General features: G+C 60.8%; 1 protein-coding gene across 1 annotated transcript in view; it reads right to left on the bottom strand.

The window, feature by feature from the left end:
• The window catches only part of Sspo (SCO-spondin), a 60505-nt gene extending 43190 nt beyond the window's left edge, over positions 1-17315 (bottom strand). The window contains 36 exon segments of the mRNA XM_013036373.1: positions 807-957; positions 1073-1255; positions 1331-1471; positions 1597-1749; positions 1829-2060; positions 2140-2231; positions 2970-3206; positions 3829-4032; positions 4200-4433; positions 4586-4755; positions 4842-4935; positions 5050-5199; positions 5593-5702; positions 5784-5911; positions 5998-6194; positions 8591-8725; positions 9023-9279; positions 9485-9579; positions 9677-9869; positions 10325-10559; positions 10693-10858; positions 10987-11214; positions 11300-11475; positions 12031-12148; positions 12655-12799; positions 13134-13374; positions 13512-13683; positions 13950-14102; positions 14483-14562; positions 14648-14806; positions 15538-15637; positions 15719-15963; positions 16139-16318; positions 16422-16504; positions 16866-17048; positions 17269-17315. Coding sequence (XP_012891827.1) covers positions 807-957; positions 1073-1255; positions 1331-1471; positions 1597-1749; positions 1829-2060; positions 2140-2231; positions 2970-3206; positions 3829-4032; positions 4200-4433; positions 4586-4755; positions 4842-4935; positions 5050-5199; positions 5593-5702; positions 5784-5911; positions 5998-6194; positions 8591-8725; positions 9023-9279; positions 9485-9579; positions 9677-9869; positions 10325-10559; positions 10693-10858; positions 10987-11214; positions 11300-11475; positions 12031-12148; positions 12655-12799; positions 13134-13374; positions 13512-13683; positions 13950-14102; positions 14483-14562; positions 14648-14806; positions 15538-15637; positions 15719-15963; positions 16139-16318; positions 16422-16504; positions 16866-17048; positions 17269-17315 — 5867 coding nt within the window.
• Positions 17316-19298: the final 1983 nt, after the last annotated feature.

A 19298-nucleotide genomic window follows, 5' to 3' on the forward strand; every position in this document is an offset into this window, starting at 1 on the left:
CCTGGGGCTCAGGGGGATGGGCCTGGGGCTCAGGAGGCGGGCCTGGGGCTCAGGAGGCGGGCCTGGGGCTCAGGGGGATGGGCCTGGGGCTCAGGGGGGCGGGCCTGGGGCTCAGGAGGCGGGCCTGGGGCTCAGGGGGATGGGCCTGGGGCTCAGGAGGCGGGCCTGGGGGTCAGGGGGATGGGCCTGGGGCTCAGGGGGATGGGCCTGGGGCTCAGGAGGCGGGCCTGGGGCTCAGGGCTTTCAGCGAGAAGGGGGTGGAGTCTGGACTGAATTGTCTCGTCACCTTATCACCTCGCCCAGTCCTACATCTGGGACATCGGAAGTGGCCCAAAGAGGAGTGAGGTAGCAGCGTGTGCAACACCGCAGCCCGTCCCAAAGCGACTGGACAGGCACAGGAGGCTGTGTCCCCCCACCCCCACCCCCAGAGCCTCCACACAATTCCAGCCCCTGGAATTGTCAGGCTGTGCTTGTGAGCTCTTTCTGCCCCCCTAGAAATAGAAGGTTGGGGTCCCCAGGGAGTCCTGGGGATGTAGACAGAGAAGGAGCAGAGTAAGATTTTTGGGAGTCAACTGAAGACATGAGTCTCATGGACTTTCCTGCCTAGGCTGGCTTTAAGGCTTGATCTTCAGATCTCAGCCTCCCGAGTGGCTAGGATTCCAGGTGTGTGTGTGCCACTGGTGCCTGGCACAAAGGAAGGTCTTAATTTTGGGTCTGAGTGTATATGAAGTACCTACAGGAGAAGGAGTCACACAAGAAGCCACCTAAGCGGGAGGCAGAGCTGAGGGCAGGATCCCGGCAGCTACCTGCGGGCCTTGCGGTGGATGCCACGGCACTGCTGGCCTCGACCGGAGAGGCGTGGGTTTGTGGGGCTCCGGAAGGACCACTGGACACTCTGGCTGCCGCAGGGACCCAGGCACTCTGCCCAGGGGGACCAGGAGGACCAGCCACAGTCCACTGAGACAGAGAGAGAGAGGGAGAGGAAGAGAGAGCAGGAGTCAGGGTAGAGTACCCAGCTGGGTGGGGGAAGGGCGGGGCTCCTGAGGGAGGGGCCAGGGAAGAGGGGGCTCACCCGCACAGTCAGGGCTGGGCCTGCAGCGTCTCGGCTGCCCGTGCTGGCAGGTGCACAGCTGGCAATCCCACTTGATCCGCTGCCCAGACCAGTAGCGGGCGCCCCCAACCAGGCAGGGGCAGTCCCGGGGCCGCACGCAGCGCCCCTCACTGCCCCTCACCTGGCCTGCTGGGCACCAGCAGCCTAGGAAAGGCCCAAGGTGAGTCTTCCATGCAGACAAGGCGGCTCCACAGCCCCTGTGCCCAGAGTCCCCCTTACCTGGGCTGCTACACGGCCTGTCAGGAGAGCACGTGGCCTGGCCAGAGATGTCCTCGCAGGTCAAAGGGCAAGGGGCACAGCGCCAGAACACCAGCCCCCCAGAGCAGGTGGCATTGGGACAGCCCTCCTGAGGACAGGGCTCTGAGAACAGGCCGGACCCAAGGTCAGAGGTCAGTGTCCCACTGGCAGATGGGCCATTCCTTCCCCGCGCCCCCAGGGTCTGGTGGCAATCCCTCCACCACCCCGACCAGCTGCCTTCCACTCACGGGTCTGGTGGGCGCTGTGGGGGTCCCCAGGCAGCAGGCCGCAGGCCCGGCCCCCGTTCTGGGGCGGGTGGCACTGGCGGTGCCGCAGCATGGTGCCCCCACACGGCTCAGAGCACAGGGACCATGGAGACCAGGAGCTCCATCGGCCGTCCACTGCGAGCACAGGGGCCGTGAGCAGAGCGGGAGGCCCGGGGCCTTCCCCTCCCCTCCTCTCCCCCACCCTGCCCCTCACCTGGGCAGGCCTCGGTGAAGCAGGCCTGAGCCTCCTGCCCGGGCCCCAGGCAGAGCTGCAGGGCTGGGAGGTGGACTGGGGAGCACTGGCGGCTCCGGCTCTGCACCCCAGGCCCACAGGTGTGGCTGCACGGTTCCCACGGGCTCCAGGAACCCCAGGCTCCACAGCCCTGTTCTTCTGGGGAGCGCTCTGCTTCACCCGCCAACTCACAGTCCGCACGCCCGTCACACACCTGCAGAGTCCACAGCTCGGCTCCTGCCCCACGGGTGCACAATGCCCCTGCCGTCCCCGCCCCCGGTCCCCACCCTCACCAGCTGGAAACCAACGCAGGTGCCATTCGGGCATGCATATTCTGGGCACGGGGTCCCGGTCTCGTTGGGGCCTTGTGGGGCTGACAGACTGTCTGGGAAAGAAAGGAGAACACAGCGAGTGAGGACCAGCAACTGCTCCCCTCCGCCCTCCTCTTCCCCCACCAAAGTGTTCATACCACAGCCCAGCTCATCTTCGCCCTGGGGACACTCAGCGATCCCATCACATTGCCGCTGGGGACTCAGGCACAGCCAGGGAGCCGAACGACAGGGGAGGAGCCCTTGGCATGGGGGCAGCTGGGTAGAGCCTGTGGATAGTTGAGAAATGTCTGCAGTGCTCACACCTTGCCGGCTAGGAGAGGAAGGCAGGCATGAGGCACGGGGTCCACTCCTTTTCTAGGGGTTCAGGAGGGAAAGGCCCTGAGTTTGGGGCCTGTGGACCTCCTCTCCAGAGAGGCGGCCAGGGCCTGAGGACTGACTTGCAGGGTTCTGCTCTGATGGGGGGGAGGGTAGGTGAGAAGACTCTGCACACAGACCCCTCTCCACGCCCTCGGAATCGCCCTCCACCCCCTCGTCCAAACGTGAGCAGAGACAACATTTTGCCCCTTCCCCTCTCTCCTGGGCCTGCAGGGAAGCGCAAAAGAAAAATGTTATTTTAAAGCTTCATGAGAGAAGATCAAAGGAGCTCAAGGGTCACTTGGTCTCTGATGTCCTCAGCCCTGGGTCCCTGTCCGAGCGAGCGGCCCAGGGGCCAAGGCGGTGGTGCTCGGGGAGCGACGTGCCGGGCCTGCCCGGCCTGCGGAGCCGCCCAGGGCCGGGGCTGCCACACTCACCGCAGGTGTCTGGGTGCTCGTCCCAGCCGTCGGGGCACTGTGCCAGGCCGTCGCACAGCTGCTCCGGGGACACGCAGTGGGGGCCGTGGGCACAGGGCACGTGGGGCGGAGCACAGGGCCCCCGGCAGCCCAGCTCGTCGCTGCCGTCCTCGCAGTCCTCCTCCTGGTCACACTGCCAGCCCCGTGGGGCACATTCGCCGCTGCCACACCGGAACTCCAAGGGGCCGCAGGGGGGCGCTGCAATGGGCACCTGTGCTGGCTCTGGCAGGAGCAGACAGGCTCATCCCTACATCTCAGGAGACCCTCTCCCCGCCCCAGAAGCCCATGCTCCTGGAGTCCGAGCCCTCTTGAAGTCGGCTGTTGGGGTTTTGTTTTGCTTTGTTTTGTCGGACATGGAGCTCAAACTCAGGGCCTGGGTGCTATCCCTGAGCCTTTTTGCTCAAGGCTAGCACTCTACCACTTTGAGCCACGGCACCACCTTTGGTTTTTAGGTAGTTGATTGGAGATTAGAGTCTCATGAAGTTTTCTGCCTGAGCTAGCTTTGAACCACAATCCTCAGATCTCAGCCTCCAGGGTAGCTAGGATTACAGGCCTGAGCCACCAGTGCCAGGCTTGGGCTGTTGGTTTTCTGAAAGCCTTCTTATCAAAAAATTTCCATTAGATTCCCCCTCAGAAGGAGGCCTTGAATGCCAAGAAATTAAGTTTGGTCCCTGAATCCCTCTCAACTATCGTCAACTCCTGATTGTAGCATCTGCAGCCCCAGAGTGTGGCCGTTCCCTCTGAGACGCTCCCTCCTGTCCTTCCTGGCGGACCCTCAGCCCTTCAGCTTCTGCACCCCCATCTCCTCGAGGAGACTCACCAGGACTGGCGCTGCCCCAGGGACTTGAAGTGGAGGGGCCGGGCACGGTGTCTGCAGGAGGCGTGGGCAGAGAGGGCAGGAGGCAGTGCCCAGGCCCCTCATCCGCTCCATCCGGGCAGTCCCAGACGCCATCACACAACCGGAGGGCGTCTATGCAACCTCCATCAATGCAGGACACCTGCCCCGGGGCGCAGTTTACCCGGCCTGCAGTCAGAGAGAGGAGGTAGTCCCCGGATACTGCCCCTGCTTTCAGTGTAGGGTGCAGGTGCCAACTTGCCAAAGAGGAGCCGGGGGGGAGGGCAGGCTCCGCTAGGATCTGGGCCTGGTGGGAAAGGCACCCTGTGGGCTAGCGTAGGGTCGAGACAGCTCACCCAGACAGGACTCCTCATCCGCAGCGTCTGGACAATCCGCACGACCGTCGCACAGCAGGGCCAGGGGCAGGCAGCGCCCGTCAGCACAGGCCGGGGAGCCGGAGGGGCACGGGCAGCCTTGCTCATCGGTGCCATCTCCACAGTCATCCTGTCCATCGCAGAGCAGGGCCAGGGGCAGGCAGTGGCCGGAGTGGCAGGATATCTGTCCTTCCCCACAGCCTGGCGTGGCGCAGCCTGGCACAAGACAGGAGGGCAGAGGCGGGGTGTTCCAGACCCAGAGGGTTGCAGAGAAGCCCCCGGGCTCAGGAGAATCAGAGCATTCTCCCGTAGCTCCTGGCAACGGAAGCAGCTGCCCGGGAAGCCACCCCCGAGGCGAAGGCACGCACCCTCCTCATCGGAGCCATCGCCACAGTCATCCTGGTTGTCACAAAGCCACTCGCGGGGCACACAGTGGCCACTCTCCTGGCACGGCGCCTCTCCCTCGGCGCAGCTGGGCATCGGCTCTTCACAGGCGGCACCGTCTTCCTCACAGTGCCACTGACTCTCCCGACACGTGCTGAGCACAGGGGCCCGGAGTCAGCCACGAGCTGGGCTGGGCCAGTCGGGGGGGACCCAAGCTGCCCCCCAGGCACCCCCACTTACCAATTCCCGCAGTCCTTGTGCAGCACAGCGCCCGGCGGGAAGAAGCTGTCCCCCCACGCGCAGGGACAGGCGGCCGGCTCCATGCAGGCGCCTCCTGAAGGTACAGCACAGAGAGGAATGTGCACCTGCACCGCCCCGGCCCGCCGCCCCGGCCCTGCGGCCTCGCCCCAGCCTGTGTCCTTGACCCTCCGCCCGCCTGACTACCTACCGTGCAGCAGCGTCCCCTCGGGACAGAAGCAGCCCTCCACACAGGCCACAGCTTGGCAGTGCCATCCAGGCTCTGGATGGAGGTGGTGGCAGGTGGGGGGACACGTGGGACCACAGGCTTCGTACACCTGTCCCCCTTCACACTGCAGGGCTAAGCGGACAGGAGAGAGAGAACCATGGCTCACTGAGGCCTGAGGGCACCAGACCGCAGGGCCACAGCCCCGGGGGGGTTGAGTAACTAAATGGCTGGCGGGACAGGACAGGCACCTTTCAAAAGGTGCACTCACAGCTGGGCGCTGGTGGCTCATGCCTGTCATCCTATCTACTCAGGAGGCTGAGAGCTGAGGATCACGGTTCAAAGCCAGCCTGGGCAGGAAAGTCCGTGAGACTCTGATCTCCAATGAACCACCAGAAAACTGGAAGTGGCGCTGTGGCCCACATGGTAGAGAGCTCACTTTGAGCTGAAGAGCTGAGGGACAGCGCCCAGACCCAGAGTTCAAGCCCCACGACTGACAAAAAAAAAAAATCCAGCAGGCACACTCACGGCAGAGCTCCTGGCTGCGCCAGTGCACATGGCGTCCACGCCGGGCACACTCGTCAGCATAGGTGGCGATGGCCGAGCACAGGCACTCACAGTCACCGCCAGAATCACAGCTGCGAGGGGGAGCGGTGAGCCCAGTGCCCCTCCCTGCCCTGGGTGCGCCCCCGTCCCCACCCTTGGCGGGTCCCCCTCACCTGCAGGCATCGTACACACACCACTCATAGTACTGCTGCGGGGACACCTCGGCGTGACAAGGGGCAAAGAGTGGGTGCAGTATCGCTCCACAGCGGGCCCGGGCCCAGGGCGCTCGCTGGCCGTTCACCTGCGGCGGGAGGCACGTCCTGGACACCACCCCAGCCCTCTGCTCTCGGGAGGGCTCCCACCTCCCTTCTTTCCACCCGTGCTCACGGTGCAGGGGTGCGGTAGGTCTCCTGGCTCTGGGCAGAGGGGGTTGAGGTGCCAGGAATGGGCAGCCAGCTCCGCCATGGGCTCCAGGGCTCCCTGGCGGCTCCGCAGGTCGTTACTGGCATCGCCGTCGAAGTCTCCACACAGCCCGGCCACGCGGCCACGGAAGCGGGGGCTCAGCTGTATCAGTACCCGGGTGCCTAGTGACATCATTAGAAAAGTTACTCCACTAGCAGGGCGCGGGGGCTCACACCTGTCATCCTAGCTACTCAGGAGGCTGAGAGCTGAGGATCACGGTTCAAAGCCAGCCAGGCAGGAACGACCGGGAGACTCATCTCCAATAAACCACCAGAAAACCAGAAGTGGCGCTGTGGCTTACGTGGTAGAGTACTCGCCTTGAGCTAAAGAGCTGAGGGACAGTGCCCAGGCCCAGAGTTCAAGCCCCACAACCAACAACAACAAAAATATTCCACTGGCCCTCAGCCAGAGTAGGGGTTGAGGGAAAGTCCAGAGGCACAACACCATCCTTTGCAGACATCCCCACCCAACAGGAGGTACTGGCTCCTTTGGGGAGAGGGGTAACTTTCAGTATCAAATGAAGAGACCAATATTTGGGGGGGATAAACTAGAAGCCTGCTTCCCTAAGGAAACTTCTTTGGGAGCTGAATCCCAGTGGCTCACGCTTGCAATCCTAACTACTCAGGAGTCTGAACTCTCAGGATCAGAGTTCAAAGCCAGCCCAGACAGGGAAGTCCATGAGACTCTTATCTCTAATTAACCAGCAAAAAGCTGGAAGTGGAGGTGTGGCGCAAGTAGCAGAGCATCAGGTTTGAGGAAAAAAAGCTAAGGGACATCACCCAGATCCCAAGTTCAAGTCTCAGGACTGGCACTAAACAAATAAACTGCTTTTGGGGAGCCAGGAATCTTCTGTCAGACCAGATTCTGGCTGGAAAACAAATATGAGAATACCTCTCTCTCTCACACACACACACACACTCACATACAACACACACATATACCACACGCTCACACACATCACACACACTCATACCACACCCACATATACTACACATACCATACACACTCATTCACACACATACCATTCACATTGGTGCATTCACCACACATATACCCATACACACAAACCACATACACTCATTCACACACATACCTCACACACTCACATACCACACACATACTCATACACCACACACACACACCACACACATATCTCACACACTCATATACCACACACACACAAACCACACACATACCTCACACACTCACATACCACACACATACCTCACACACTCACATACCACACACATACTCATACACCACACACACACACCACACACTATCTCACACACTCATATACCACACACACACAAACCACACACATACCTCACACACTCACATACCACACACATACCTCACACATTCACATACCACACACATACTCATATACCACACACACACAACACACACACACTCATTCACACACATACCTCACACACTCATATACCACACACATACTCATACACCACACACACAAACCACACACTCATTCACACACATACCTCACACACTCACATACCACACACATACTCACACACACAAACCACACACACTCATTCACACACATACCTCACACACTCATATACCACACACATACTCATATACCACACACACACAAACCACACACACTCATTCACACACATACCTCACACACTCATATACCACACACATACTCATACACCACACACACAAACCACACACACTCATTCACACACATACCTCACACACTACCACACACATACTCATATACCACACACACACAAACCACACACACTCATTCACACACATACCTCACACACTCATATACCACACACATACTCATACACCACACATACACCTCACACACTCACATACCACACACATACCTCACACACTCACATACCACACACATACTCATGCACCACACATATAAGACACACCACACACACTAATGCCACACACACTCACATACCACACACACACATACCTCACACATACCTCATACACTCACATACCGCACACATACCCATACACCTCACACACATACAGATACATACCACACATACACACACACACAGAGCTAGCCAGAAGCCCCGGGCAGCCCAGCTGCACAGTACCAAGTCCATACAGAGTTATTTTGGTTTCTCTCAAATTCTCACTAACAGTTACATTTCCAAGATGCCAACTGCTTGTGTTTGGGTGGTAGGATGTTAGGAGATCTATTTTCATTTCTTCTTCCTAAAACTTGGTATTTTCTCAGTGTTTCTTGGGTGAGCTGGTATTGCTTTCATAATGAAGGAAAACAGAACCATAAAAATACAATTTGGAAACTCTGGGTCATTTGTCCTGGCTGAGACCCGGGGAAGGTACTGGGTGTGAGGAGCACTGGGGAGGGCACTAGCGGTCTGGCTGCCACACTGGAAATCTGCCCTGTGGGGGACGTCAGGAGGCGGGCCTGACCTCTGAGCTGGAGCAGGCATTGGCCGGGGTTGGGAAGAGGCCCCGCCTTGCTGGTGCAGTGCATGAGGGCAGCGCTGACCTCCATCCCAGAGCAGGGTGAGGCCCAGGCGCGTGGTCAGCAGCAGGAAGAGGCCGGCGTGGCGCAAGCTCAGCCCTGGGCCTGTGTAGACCTTGGGGAGTCGGACGCTCACCCCATTCACCATCACTGCCCTGCCTGTGGAAGAGGAGAGGAAGTCAGCCCCTGCCTGCAGCCACGGCTCTTCTAGGTTCTTGTGGGGGCACAGTCAGCCTTCCCTCCCAACTTCTCTACCTCCATGACTTTGGGCAAGTCATGAAGCTTCTCTAAGCTTTGATTGCTTGGAGGCTTCCAGAATGATGATTCCCGCCAAGCCCACCACACTGAGGACAACTGGGCTAATGGGGAGCCAGCTCGGAGAATCTGGGCTCCAGCCACACAGCGGTGCCCCTCGCCCACTGGCAATGCCCCCCGCCCCGGCATTGCCACAGCCACCTCTGAGCAGGTGCACGGCAGTGTTCTCCACACGGACAACCAGGGACTTGGTACAGGTGAGGCCACTGGTCCCGCAGGGCAGGTTCTGGGCGGAGACGCTGAAGTGGCCGCTGACCTCTCGCACCAGCAGGTACTCACAGGCCCCCGGGAAGGTGAAGGCCAACCCATCAAACGTCACATAGTGGGGGGCACCCGAGGCCTGGCACCGTCCGCTGCACCGATGACCTGTGCAATGCCACTGCCGACCCTGGCACACGCTGTGGGCAAGGGACAGGGATAGTTATTGAGAACAGAGCTAACTCTGGCACGGGGGGATCCTTGAGGGTCCCTAGGATCCAAGCCAGTCTGGAGACCCCCATCTCAACCTCTTCTAGCACCTGGGTACCTAGTGGCGGGTGGGCAGGCATGATATCTGGGGAATCAAGGGTCCCAAGGTCAGAAGGTCACAGGGATGGGGCATACCAAGTGTTGCAGTCCTCCTGGATGGTGGCATTAGGCGGGTACCACTGCCCACTGTGCCGGCAGGGACAGAGCTCCGGAGGCACACAGCGCTCAGCCTGGGCAGAGGATCGGGACATGGTTTGAGAGCCGCTATGGGGGCGGGCAGCGCACTGATACAGGAAAGGCCTCCTCGTTGCCTCTTGCTGGACTTACCAGTAGCACAGTGCCCGGGGGGCAGACACAGCCGTCCGTGCTGCCAGCTGGGCAGCTCTGGTTGGCACTGGGGCTGTCGCAGGTAAGGAGGCAGGCACCGGGAGCATAGATGAGCTCCTGGGGACAGAAGACTGTCTGCAGTGGGGGGCAGTGGTGAGCTGTGCAATTCCAGAGGCCTCTTTCCTGACAGATGCTGCCCGAGGGTGGGAGACAGGGAGTGAGAGGCAGGCCCAGCAGGCCTCTGGCTCACCCCGGAAGCAGCCATCCTAGGAATCCATATTCCATGAACCCCCAGGCTGATCTGCTCGTATGGAATAGACACCAGATCAACTTTTCCTGCCCAGCTCCCAAGTGCTCCTTCTCAGAGATCTGGCCCTGCCTCCTCAGCCTAAACCTGCCTCTGCTTCTCAGCCACAAGCCGTTGAGGTTACCTGAGCCTCAGTTTCCTCATCTGCCAAGTGGGAACAATTCTTCCATTTCTCACTTCACTGCTTTATCATCAAGAGAGTAAAACTCAATAGAGACAGAACTCGACCGAGCTCTGGGACCCGGCCGGGCTCCATCTTGGAGAGGGTCTATCAGTGTGGCAAGCACAGCCCGCCCACTCCCTCCCCACCCTCCCTCCCCTCCCCACCCTGCCGCCCTCACCAGTGGTTGCAGTCCCTCACGGTGACACTGCCAGGGGCATAGCGGCGGGCTCCAAGCTGGCAGGAGCATAAGTTGGGGGGCACACACTGGCCCTCAGGGTCCCACAGAAGCCCCGGGGGGCAGTTACAGCCTGCCACACAGCCACCCAGCTCCTCACAATCCTCTGGCTCCCCGCAGTGGTGACCGCACGTGGGGCCACACTCCCGATACTCCTGGCCACCAGGACACACGACAGCTGGACACAAGAGACACACACGTGGGCGTGTCTTCTAGGAGAAGAAGCCAGCCAGTTCCCCAAGATCAGAGGTCCCGCCTACTCCCACCCCTTCTAGAAGGAGGCTGGGGGAGGGGAAGGGGAAGGGACTCACGGCACAGAGTCTGGTTCCTCCAACGCAGCCGGGCCCCCTCTTGGGCACAGCGGTGCGCGTAGGCGGACAGCACGGTGCACAGGCATTCCCGGCCAGGGGCGCAGCCCCACACAGCCGCCAGGCAGCGCAGCCGGAACGGCTCCCTGTCTACCAGCCCGTGGCACTCCTGGGCAGAGAGGAAAAGGGTCAGCTCTTCCTCTTGGGTTCCCCGTGGCTGCCTTCCTATGGCTGGCAGCTTGGCCCTGGATCTGGTCCCTTGTGCTCAACAGGTACGGGACAGAACGAGCTGGCTACCTGGAAGGTTGGGCTGTGTAGGATGGCACAGGCCGCCTCCGCTTTTGGGAGGTGCTGCAGGTGGCTGTTGTAAGGAGCGAGCAGGGTACTGTCCACGGAGGGGCAGCTTCCATCACCAGACACTTGGAACTTGCTAGCAAAGGCGGGGATGCTGGTCTCCATGTCCCCAGCGGGCGTCAGGAAGTCATCTTGCTGGGTCCAGGTGAAGGTGCCACACAGCCCCAGCACCTAGGCCAAGGAGGACATGAGGGGGGTTAAATCCATGGCCCCCCACAGCCACACCCCGCCCCTGACCTGCCGCCGCCCAGCACACCCGGTGGGCGTGGCGGGGATGGAGGGTGATGTAGACAGCAGGGCTGGCTACTCCCCAGAGGACCCGAGCTCCAGGCCAGCGTAGCTGCAGGAAGGCGGAGGAGGCGTGGGAGGCCTGGACTCCCCCAGCACCAGACCAGGGCAAGTGGACATCTTGCCCATCCACCAGCACGGCACCTAGATGGAACAGGGGGAATTATGGGGGGGGCGGAGAAGAGGCTACCAGGAGCAAGGACTTGGAAGGGAGCTTGTTTTAGGGTTGGCTGTGGGGGCCGCTGGAGCGCCCCCCCCGAAGTGGGCACCTATACCACTTGAGACCTGCCCATTCCAAAAACATCCTGCTCGCTTGTCATTGCCCATTTTTGCATATCCTTTGCATGGCCTCCATGGCTGGAACGGGGCAGAGCCCCAGCAGCTGTGTCAGGGACCGTGGGCGGGAGGAGCTGGCCTGGCTGCTCCTGCTTTCAGACCCTCAGGAGTGTAGGATGGGTGTTCCCCCCCCCCATGGGGGCAGAAGATGGCTTGGAGAATGTCCTCAGGATGGTGTATCTGCCCCCAGAGAGGTGAGGGCCAGGGTGCTGGCAGTGAGTGACTTGAGCTGCTGGAGTCGGGGGGAAGTGTTGTTGGGCCCCAACGCGTGAAGGAGCATGAGGGGAGGCGTAGAGTCTGTAGGGCAAGGAAAGGGGGACACTAGGCCTGGTCAGCACCCCAAGGAGGAGCGGCTGAGGCTACCTGAGTCCCTGAGCTGGATGTGAGTGTCACCCAGGGAGACAGAGAGGGCGTGGAGGCAGCTCCCAGAGTCACAGGCCCCGTGCTCCAGTACGACCCGCAGCTGGCCTTGCACAGAGTCCTGGGGGGACACAGAGGAAGCAGGGATGGGGCAGACCCTCGGGGCCCCCAAGCCCCTTCAGCCTCACCCAGCACCTTCCAGCCAGCCAGACTGCGAAGTACGAGTTGGTGTATATGATGTGTGTGCAGGCAAGTTTGTATGTGGAGGTGTGTGCATGCAGGTGTGTGCACACATGTGTCTGTGTATGTAAGCCTTAGTGTGCATGTGGGCAGGGGCTGTAGAATTTGGGCAGTGCTCCAACTTTGTGGGAAGGCTGATGTGGCGGGGGGGGGGAGGGGGCTTCTCTCCCCAGGGCTGTGTTGTGGACATGGCCTGAGACTGTGAGGTGGGTTTAGTTCTAGGCTGCCACCTCTGCAGGGGTGGAGCCGGCAGAGATGCCACAGGTGTGGCACGCTCTCTCACTGGGCTTCCCTGCAGGACTCTGTGTCCTCAGTTATTGGCCTTCCCTGTGCTATCCCGGGATCCTGGTGAGGCCACACCCCCTTCTCAGTTTACCCTCTGCCCACCTGCACTAGGCTGTAGCGGCAGCCTGGGCCACCGCGGAAGGAGAAGCTCCTCCCATCGAAGGTGAAGTAATGTCCATCACCACCTACGGCACACTCGGCAGGGCACAGAGCCTGGGTACAGTGCCAGCGGCCCTCCTGGCAGACACTGTGGACACATGGGAAGGGACAGTGTGTTGTGACATCTGCCCTTACACTGGAGCCAAAGGTTGAGTGGGGTGAGAATGGGAGAATGATCCTGCACCCCCTGGTTCTCCTCCCCCACACCCCTCCCTTCCCTGAAGGGGTGAGAGGCCAGCTGGCCAGGTATTTAAACGGGGCTATTAATCATACCAAGAGAGGTCATAGGCCACACACAGGTCAGTGTGAAGGGGGCCTTGGAGTAAGATGCCAATTTGGGGGGTGCAGGTTCGGAGACAGAATAGGGTCGGGGTCAGGGGAAGCCGGTTGGCTTTGACCCCCCAGCAAGCCAGAGGACCCACCATGGGTTGCAGAGCTGGTGTACGACGTCCCCGGGGGCGTAGCGCTGGCGCCGGTGGTAGCAAGGGCAGCGGGCAGCGGGCACACAGAGGGCACCATCCCAGAAGAGGCCAGGCGGGCACACACAGCCACTCACACATTCTTCCCCGCAGGACCCGTCCTCGCCTGGGCCCACGGCAGAGCAGCTGGGTGGGCAGGGTGAGACGCAGTCCGAGTAGAGCTGGCCTCCTGGGCACAGGCGTTCTGTGGGTACAGGAAGGGCCCATGAGACTCTGGGAAGCAGCTGGGCGAGCACTCGGGTGGCAGTGCCCTGGGGAAACGAGGACCTGCCAGGTCCCTGGGTCAGAGCCTTGGGCAGGGCAGGGCGGGCTGCGTTGTACCGCAGAAGCCAGGCGTCCTCCAGTGCAGGTAGATACGCTGTCTGGCACAGGCCTGGGCATAGCTGGCAAAGGTGTCGCACACAGCCGAGCGCCGGCTCTCTCGGTCACCGCCCGCTGTGGCTCTGGCACAGTAGGAGAAGAGGCAGGCCTCGTGGTACTCATCCGGGGAAACCTGCCAAGAAGGAAGCCCGCAGCCAGCAAACGCCTTTGTCACCAGCAGCACCTCCCACCCCTAACTTCCTTCACACCCTGACTTAGAATCAAACAGAACGAGCCAGAGAATGCTTAGAATACACAGAGATGCCACTCTGTTCCCACTTGGTGTCCAAAGACAACACGCAGGACAGGGAGGCGATGGCTTGGCTGATTTCTGCCCAGGCCACCCATGGGCCCCTCTCTCTCTGGAGCGCGTCACTGCCGGCCCCTCCCCCCCCATACCTGTGCATGGCATTGCTGGAATGGAGGCTCCAGCAGTTGGTGGCACACATCCTGGGCTTCCGCCTGCAGTTGGCCAACTTCCATGCCTGCCTCTGTGCCCCCCAGAGGGCCCGCACATCCCTGGGCCACCTCCACTGCATCCGGACACTCAGGCTGGGGACCCATGGAGCCAGAGCAGGAGGTAGTGATAAGGGACATCAGGAAGGTGACGGCGACCCTAGTTGCTTCAAGGCCCCACCATCATGTCCACTAGCTGACATCCTCCAGAGTCACTAAGGCAAGCAATCAGCCAGCTTCAGGGGACAGGGTGGACAGAGTCACAGGCAAGAGCTAGACAACTGGCTAAAGGGCCAAAGCTGGTCAGTGACCTGTGTGTGTGTGTGTGTGTGTGTGTGTGTTTGTGTGTTATTGTTTACAGCAAGTAGCTGGGATGTGGGTGGCATCTGACACCAAGTTTCCTAAGGGACCTGGGGCCTGCTCCCTCTACCCTTGGGGACCTCCCCTGGGGTGGGGGCCCAGGACAGGGGTCTTACCTCAGAGCCAGGAACCCTCCAGGAATTCCCAAAAGTGGCAGCTAGCATGGCCAGGCCCCCACTAGGCTCCCAAAAGTCATCTGAGGAAGGACGAGGCAGGTGCTGGACATGGAGTTCTGTCTCCCCTTCCTCCCAGCGCCAGTCACCGGGCTGCATGCCACCTACCCTCAGGCTGGCCATTGTAGAGCCCACAGAGGCCCTGCGTTTGTCCCCAGAGTTCAGAGTCCACAGAGATGGAGATGGAACTGGTCCTGTCCAGCCGCACAACAACCCCCAGGCCTCCGGACAGCACCAGCCAGTCTCCCTGCCACTGCAGGCTGAGCCCTGGGAAGAAGAAGTCACCCCCAGCCTCCCATAGCCACATTCCCACCCCCACTGCGGGGGTCCCCACTGTCCAGGGGAGGGGAGGGGAGGGGAGGGAGGGGAGGGAGGGAATCCTCACAGCTCATGTGGACACTCCGGTGAGGACAAACTACAAACCACACAGCACCCACACACACATGCGTCCCCATACACACCCCACATATACAACATAAAACTACCATAGATGTCATATATATGCATCAAATGTGCACTATATACACCCATACACACCACACATACATAAACACATACCACCACAAGGATACACACATACCCAGTCCATATACACATAATACACATATCATACACGCACACATGCCACACCATATACACACATCATGTATGTGCCACACAAAGCATATATACATTCCACATACATACCCAATGTCTATACACACCACACACACACCCCATACGCATGCTCCATATACACACCCAATATGTGTACGCAAACACATACACTCATTCTGTCCCAACCACAGTAACTCTGCCCTGGGGCAGGAAGGGAAACTGAGGAGGTTAGGCAGAGGAACTTTTCTGAGTCACCCTTGGAGGGGCGGGGATCGGAAGGCCAGGTCCACATCCTCCTGGATCCTTGGTTCCAAAGCCCTCCTGACAGCAAGAGGGGCAGCAGCTACCCTTCAGACCCAAGGGGGAGAGTAGGTTGTCCCAGAGAAGGGACTAGCCCTCACCATGGAGCAGCCGCGGTTCCCCACTGGGTACGAGCTGCCCGTTCACAGAGACGTTTCCAGCCTGGACCAGCACCTCATCTGAACCCATCATCACCTGGACCTGGAGAGGTGAGCCAAGGATGAGGTGAGACGCTACTGTCTGTGTGTCCAGCCCTCCGAGGATCTCATCGCCCTCCCTCACCAGCTGACAGGACTCAGGCTGGGGGCAGTGGCTCCCAGGCCTGAGGTGCACCGTCCAGGAGGAATCCACAGCGCCCGCCAGCAGGTAGGTGCAGCGGCCCAGGAAGTGGTAATGACGCCCATCAAAAGTGCGGTAGTGGAAACCGGACCAGGTGGCACAGGTGGCCGAGGGATGCTGGTGCTGGCTCCGGAGCTGGCCCACAGCCCCGGCAAGGGGCTGCAGGAGGGCTGCGGCGGAGCTGTTGCCTGGGAGGGAGACCACGCATGAGCCTCCGAGTGCAGGGACGGAGGGCTAGGGGAGAGGGGGAGGAAAGATCGCAGGCCCCTGACAGCCCGTGTGGCACAGGCAGGGCCCTGCGGAAAAGTCAGAGTTGGGAGGGTCAACACGGGCCTGTCCTGTGGCTGAGATCTGCAGACCCACCTGGAAGGCGCGGGCTGGAACAGCGGAGGCAGGCCTGGGAACCCCCGTCCCACCAGCTGCGACCCCAGGAATGGGCGCAGCACTCCCCCAGGCTTCCCGCCGAAGCGTTCCTGGAGTCTGCCAGAGGCTGGCACTGCCGTGTGGCAAAGCAGTGGCTGTCATTCCTGGCTTCAGCAATGGCTGTGGTGGGTGGAGGAGAGAATGGGGCACGTCCAGACGGTGAGCAGGGAGGACAGCTACCTCCCCTTCACCCCACGTGGGCTCCCCTAGACGGGGTGCTTACCCTCAGTGCAGTGGGTGCCTCCCCAGCCTGGGCAGCAAACCCTCACTGTACTGTTCCGTGTGACAGGCCGGGTTTCGGGGGGCCTGCATCCCCCAAGCAAGGAGCAAAGGAGAAGACATAAAGATCCAGCCCCGTCCCATCATGGGGAAAGGTCTGGGACTTTCTGCCTGTTTCTGACCATCTATCACATCACACCCCCTCCTGACCCTCATCTCTCCACCTGCATGGTCAGAATGCTGCTGAAGGCCGCAAACGTTGTACCTCTCCTTGCTCTGCCCACCATGATGCCCTCTCCGCCTCCCACCCCATCCCTCGCTCTCCACCCTTCCCCAAACCACCCAAAACCTACTTCCCTAGAGCCTGCTCATGCCTGGCCCTCCCTGACTCAGGATGTCCAGCCATCACTCCTTTCCTTTCCTGCTCAGCAGACTGAGCCTCACTCACTTGTAGATGGTACAGAGCCCAGCCGCCGGGGGCCTGGTGAGCCCCGATCCACTACTCCAAGGCAGGTCCAGCCTCCAGCCGAGGCGGCTGTAATAGTAGAGGCTGGTACAGGGCACCACATCCTCCTGACGAGGGGCTACTTCCTCTTCCACGTGGACGGTCTCTATCCGTTCACACCACCGCCTGTCCATGGATAGGAAACCACAGCTGCTGCCCCTGTCCCCTCGGTCACCAGGAAGCCAGGTCCTATGATGCTAGGCCCTTAAAAGCTAACTCCCAGAGGAGATCCCTCAAGCAAGGAGAACAGGAGAGAAACTGAGGGGAGGGGAGTCTGATACCCCAGAGGGTCCCTGGACATGGGTTTCAAAGGAGGGCCGTAGCCAAGAGGTCTTGGGTTGCTTACCCATCAGCCAATGCCCATAGCATCCCAAAAAGGGCGGGGAGCAGCATGGTGCCCACGCCTTGGGCTTGGGCAGTGTTCTGGACACCTTCACCCACCCACCCACACTGCTGCCTACTATGGCCTTCCACTGGAGAGGCTTTATTCCAGTCGTCTGCCTCCGGGTACCAGCTGCACATAACTGGATTGGACCAGACTGCACTTTCCCCTCTGCGGTCCATTCTCCCTGGAAACAGGCTCCTTCCTGCCCCTCCTGGTGCATGTCAACCGGGACCACACAGCAGAGGCGCAGGGCCTGGGCTACTCCATGCTCTCACACACAACCACAAATTAACAGGAATCTTGGGGCAAGCCACTCTCCCTTTCTGAGCTTCTGTTTCTTTACCAGTGAAAACTTCAGGGACTTCCCACCGAATGTGCTGTTGGGACTTGGGGACTCGGTGAGTTCTTCGGCATGACATGTGTACACGGTTTTGTTACTTCAGTTCTGGGGGGGTCATGGTCCCCTGAGACTGTCGGGGTCTTGCAGCCCCTAAAAAGCTTACAAGGATGTTCTCCCTATCCTTTTTCTGCCTTCTGATCCCTTTCAGGCCAGGCACCCGGGCAGTGAGGCCCCGCAAGGCCCCACGAGGTCGCTGGAGTGCCTCTGAGTGGGTAGACAAGCGGGAGTGTTCCATTTTCTTTTTGGCATCTGACTTCTGATGGCGATTGTGTGTATCTGGATGGGGTCACATGGTGTCCTGCAAAGTTCTCTTGGGCTCCCAAGGTGCTTGAGGACTGAGAGGAACCAGGAAGGCGTGGCTGGGTGGGGAGTGGGAGAAAGGCTGGGAGCCCACTGCCCCCCAGCTCCTGGGCAGAGCTGAGCCGGATGCAATAATCCGTGTCCGGTTGAGAGGGGGCAGCTACAGGCTCCGCGCTCCACCAGGGGATCCTGGTGACACCCTGGTTACCAGCAGAGCTCCAAGGACACCATGAGTGGAATGTAGCACTGCTCAACCCCTAAGCGCCGGGTCCCACTGGGCATCCTGCATGGGCATCCACCTGGGTCAAGCCAGAGCCCAACCAGGCATTCCTTCTCCTGAGCCTACTGATGGGCATGGACTAAGAGAACCCGGCGTGAGTCCTGAAGGCTGGAGCTAGCCATCAGACTAAGAATTCTGGCAAAGAACCTGCATCTGGAGTGGGTACATGGCCCTTCCAGTGTCTCTCAAACCCACACATGTACATGACCCTTCCGGTCCTAGGCTAGCCCCCCCCCCCATGCCAAGTCCTAGGGCCACCTGCGATGCAGCCCAGCTTGCTCAGCCCCAGGGCTCTCCCTCACCCTGCCGAGGCCCTCGTTCTAACTATCCACGAGTGTACAGGGAAGTGGCCCTCTCCAAGGCCAGCCTTGGGTCACCCCGTCCTAATTCCACAGGCAGTCACCATCTGGCTCTGTGGAGACTCACTCCCAGCTCCGAGTTCCAATGCGGCTGAGAGGAAGCACACACGTTTCCCTACGGGGCCAGAACCCAGGGGAGTTCGCAGAGATGACCCCGCATCGCGGGGGGCGGTGGCGGGGCCAGGCCGAGGAGAGGCTGCAGGGGGCAGGCCTTGGGGGGATCTGGTCCCAAGGCTGAGGCGCAGCTCCCCACCTGGGGGAGAGGTCCTCGGGCCTGCAGGTCCCCCCTCCCCGCCGCGCCAGGAGCCGCCCCTCTCCCCGCCCCTGGCCTCCCCAGCCCAGCCCAGCCCGGCCCGCCTCACCCTTCGCAGCCGAGCCCCGACTCCCGGGGCCCAGGCTCCCAAAGTCTCCTCCTACTTTCTACTTGGAGGGGCCCAGCGTCCTTCCGTCCCTGCCCAAGCCTCCGACGGAGTGCTCCGCGGCCCCGGGCCGGAGGGGGTGACGCTGGGTGGACCCGGATGGGATCCGGGTGGAGAGCGGCGGAGCCCGGCCGAGTTTCCTGATCTCCACCCCGTCCCACCCCCACCCCACCCCGTGCGCCCGAGCGAGCGGCCGCCGCCGGACCTCGGCGCTGCACCCGCGCCTCCGAGAC

The sequence above is a fragment of the Dipodomys ordii genome, unplaced genomic scaffold (assembly GCF_000151885.1).
Source record: "Dipodomys ordii isolate 6190 unplaced genomic scaffold, Dord_2.0 Scaffold282, whole genome shotgun sequence".
NCBI classification, from domain to species: domain Eukaryota; kingdom Metazoa; phylum Chordata; class Mammalia; order Rodentia; family Heteromyidae; genus Dipodomys; species Dipodomys ordii.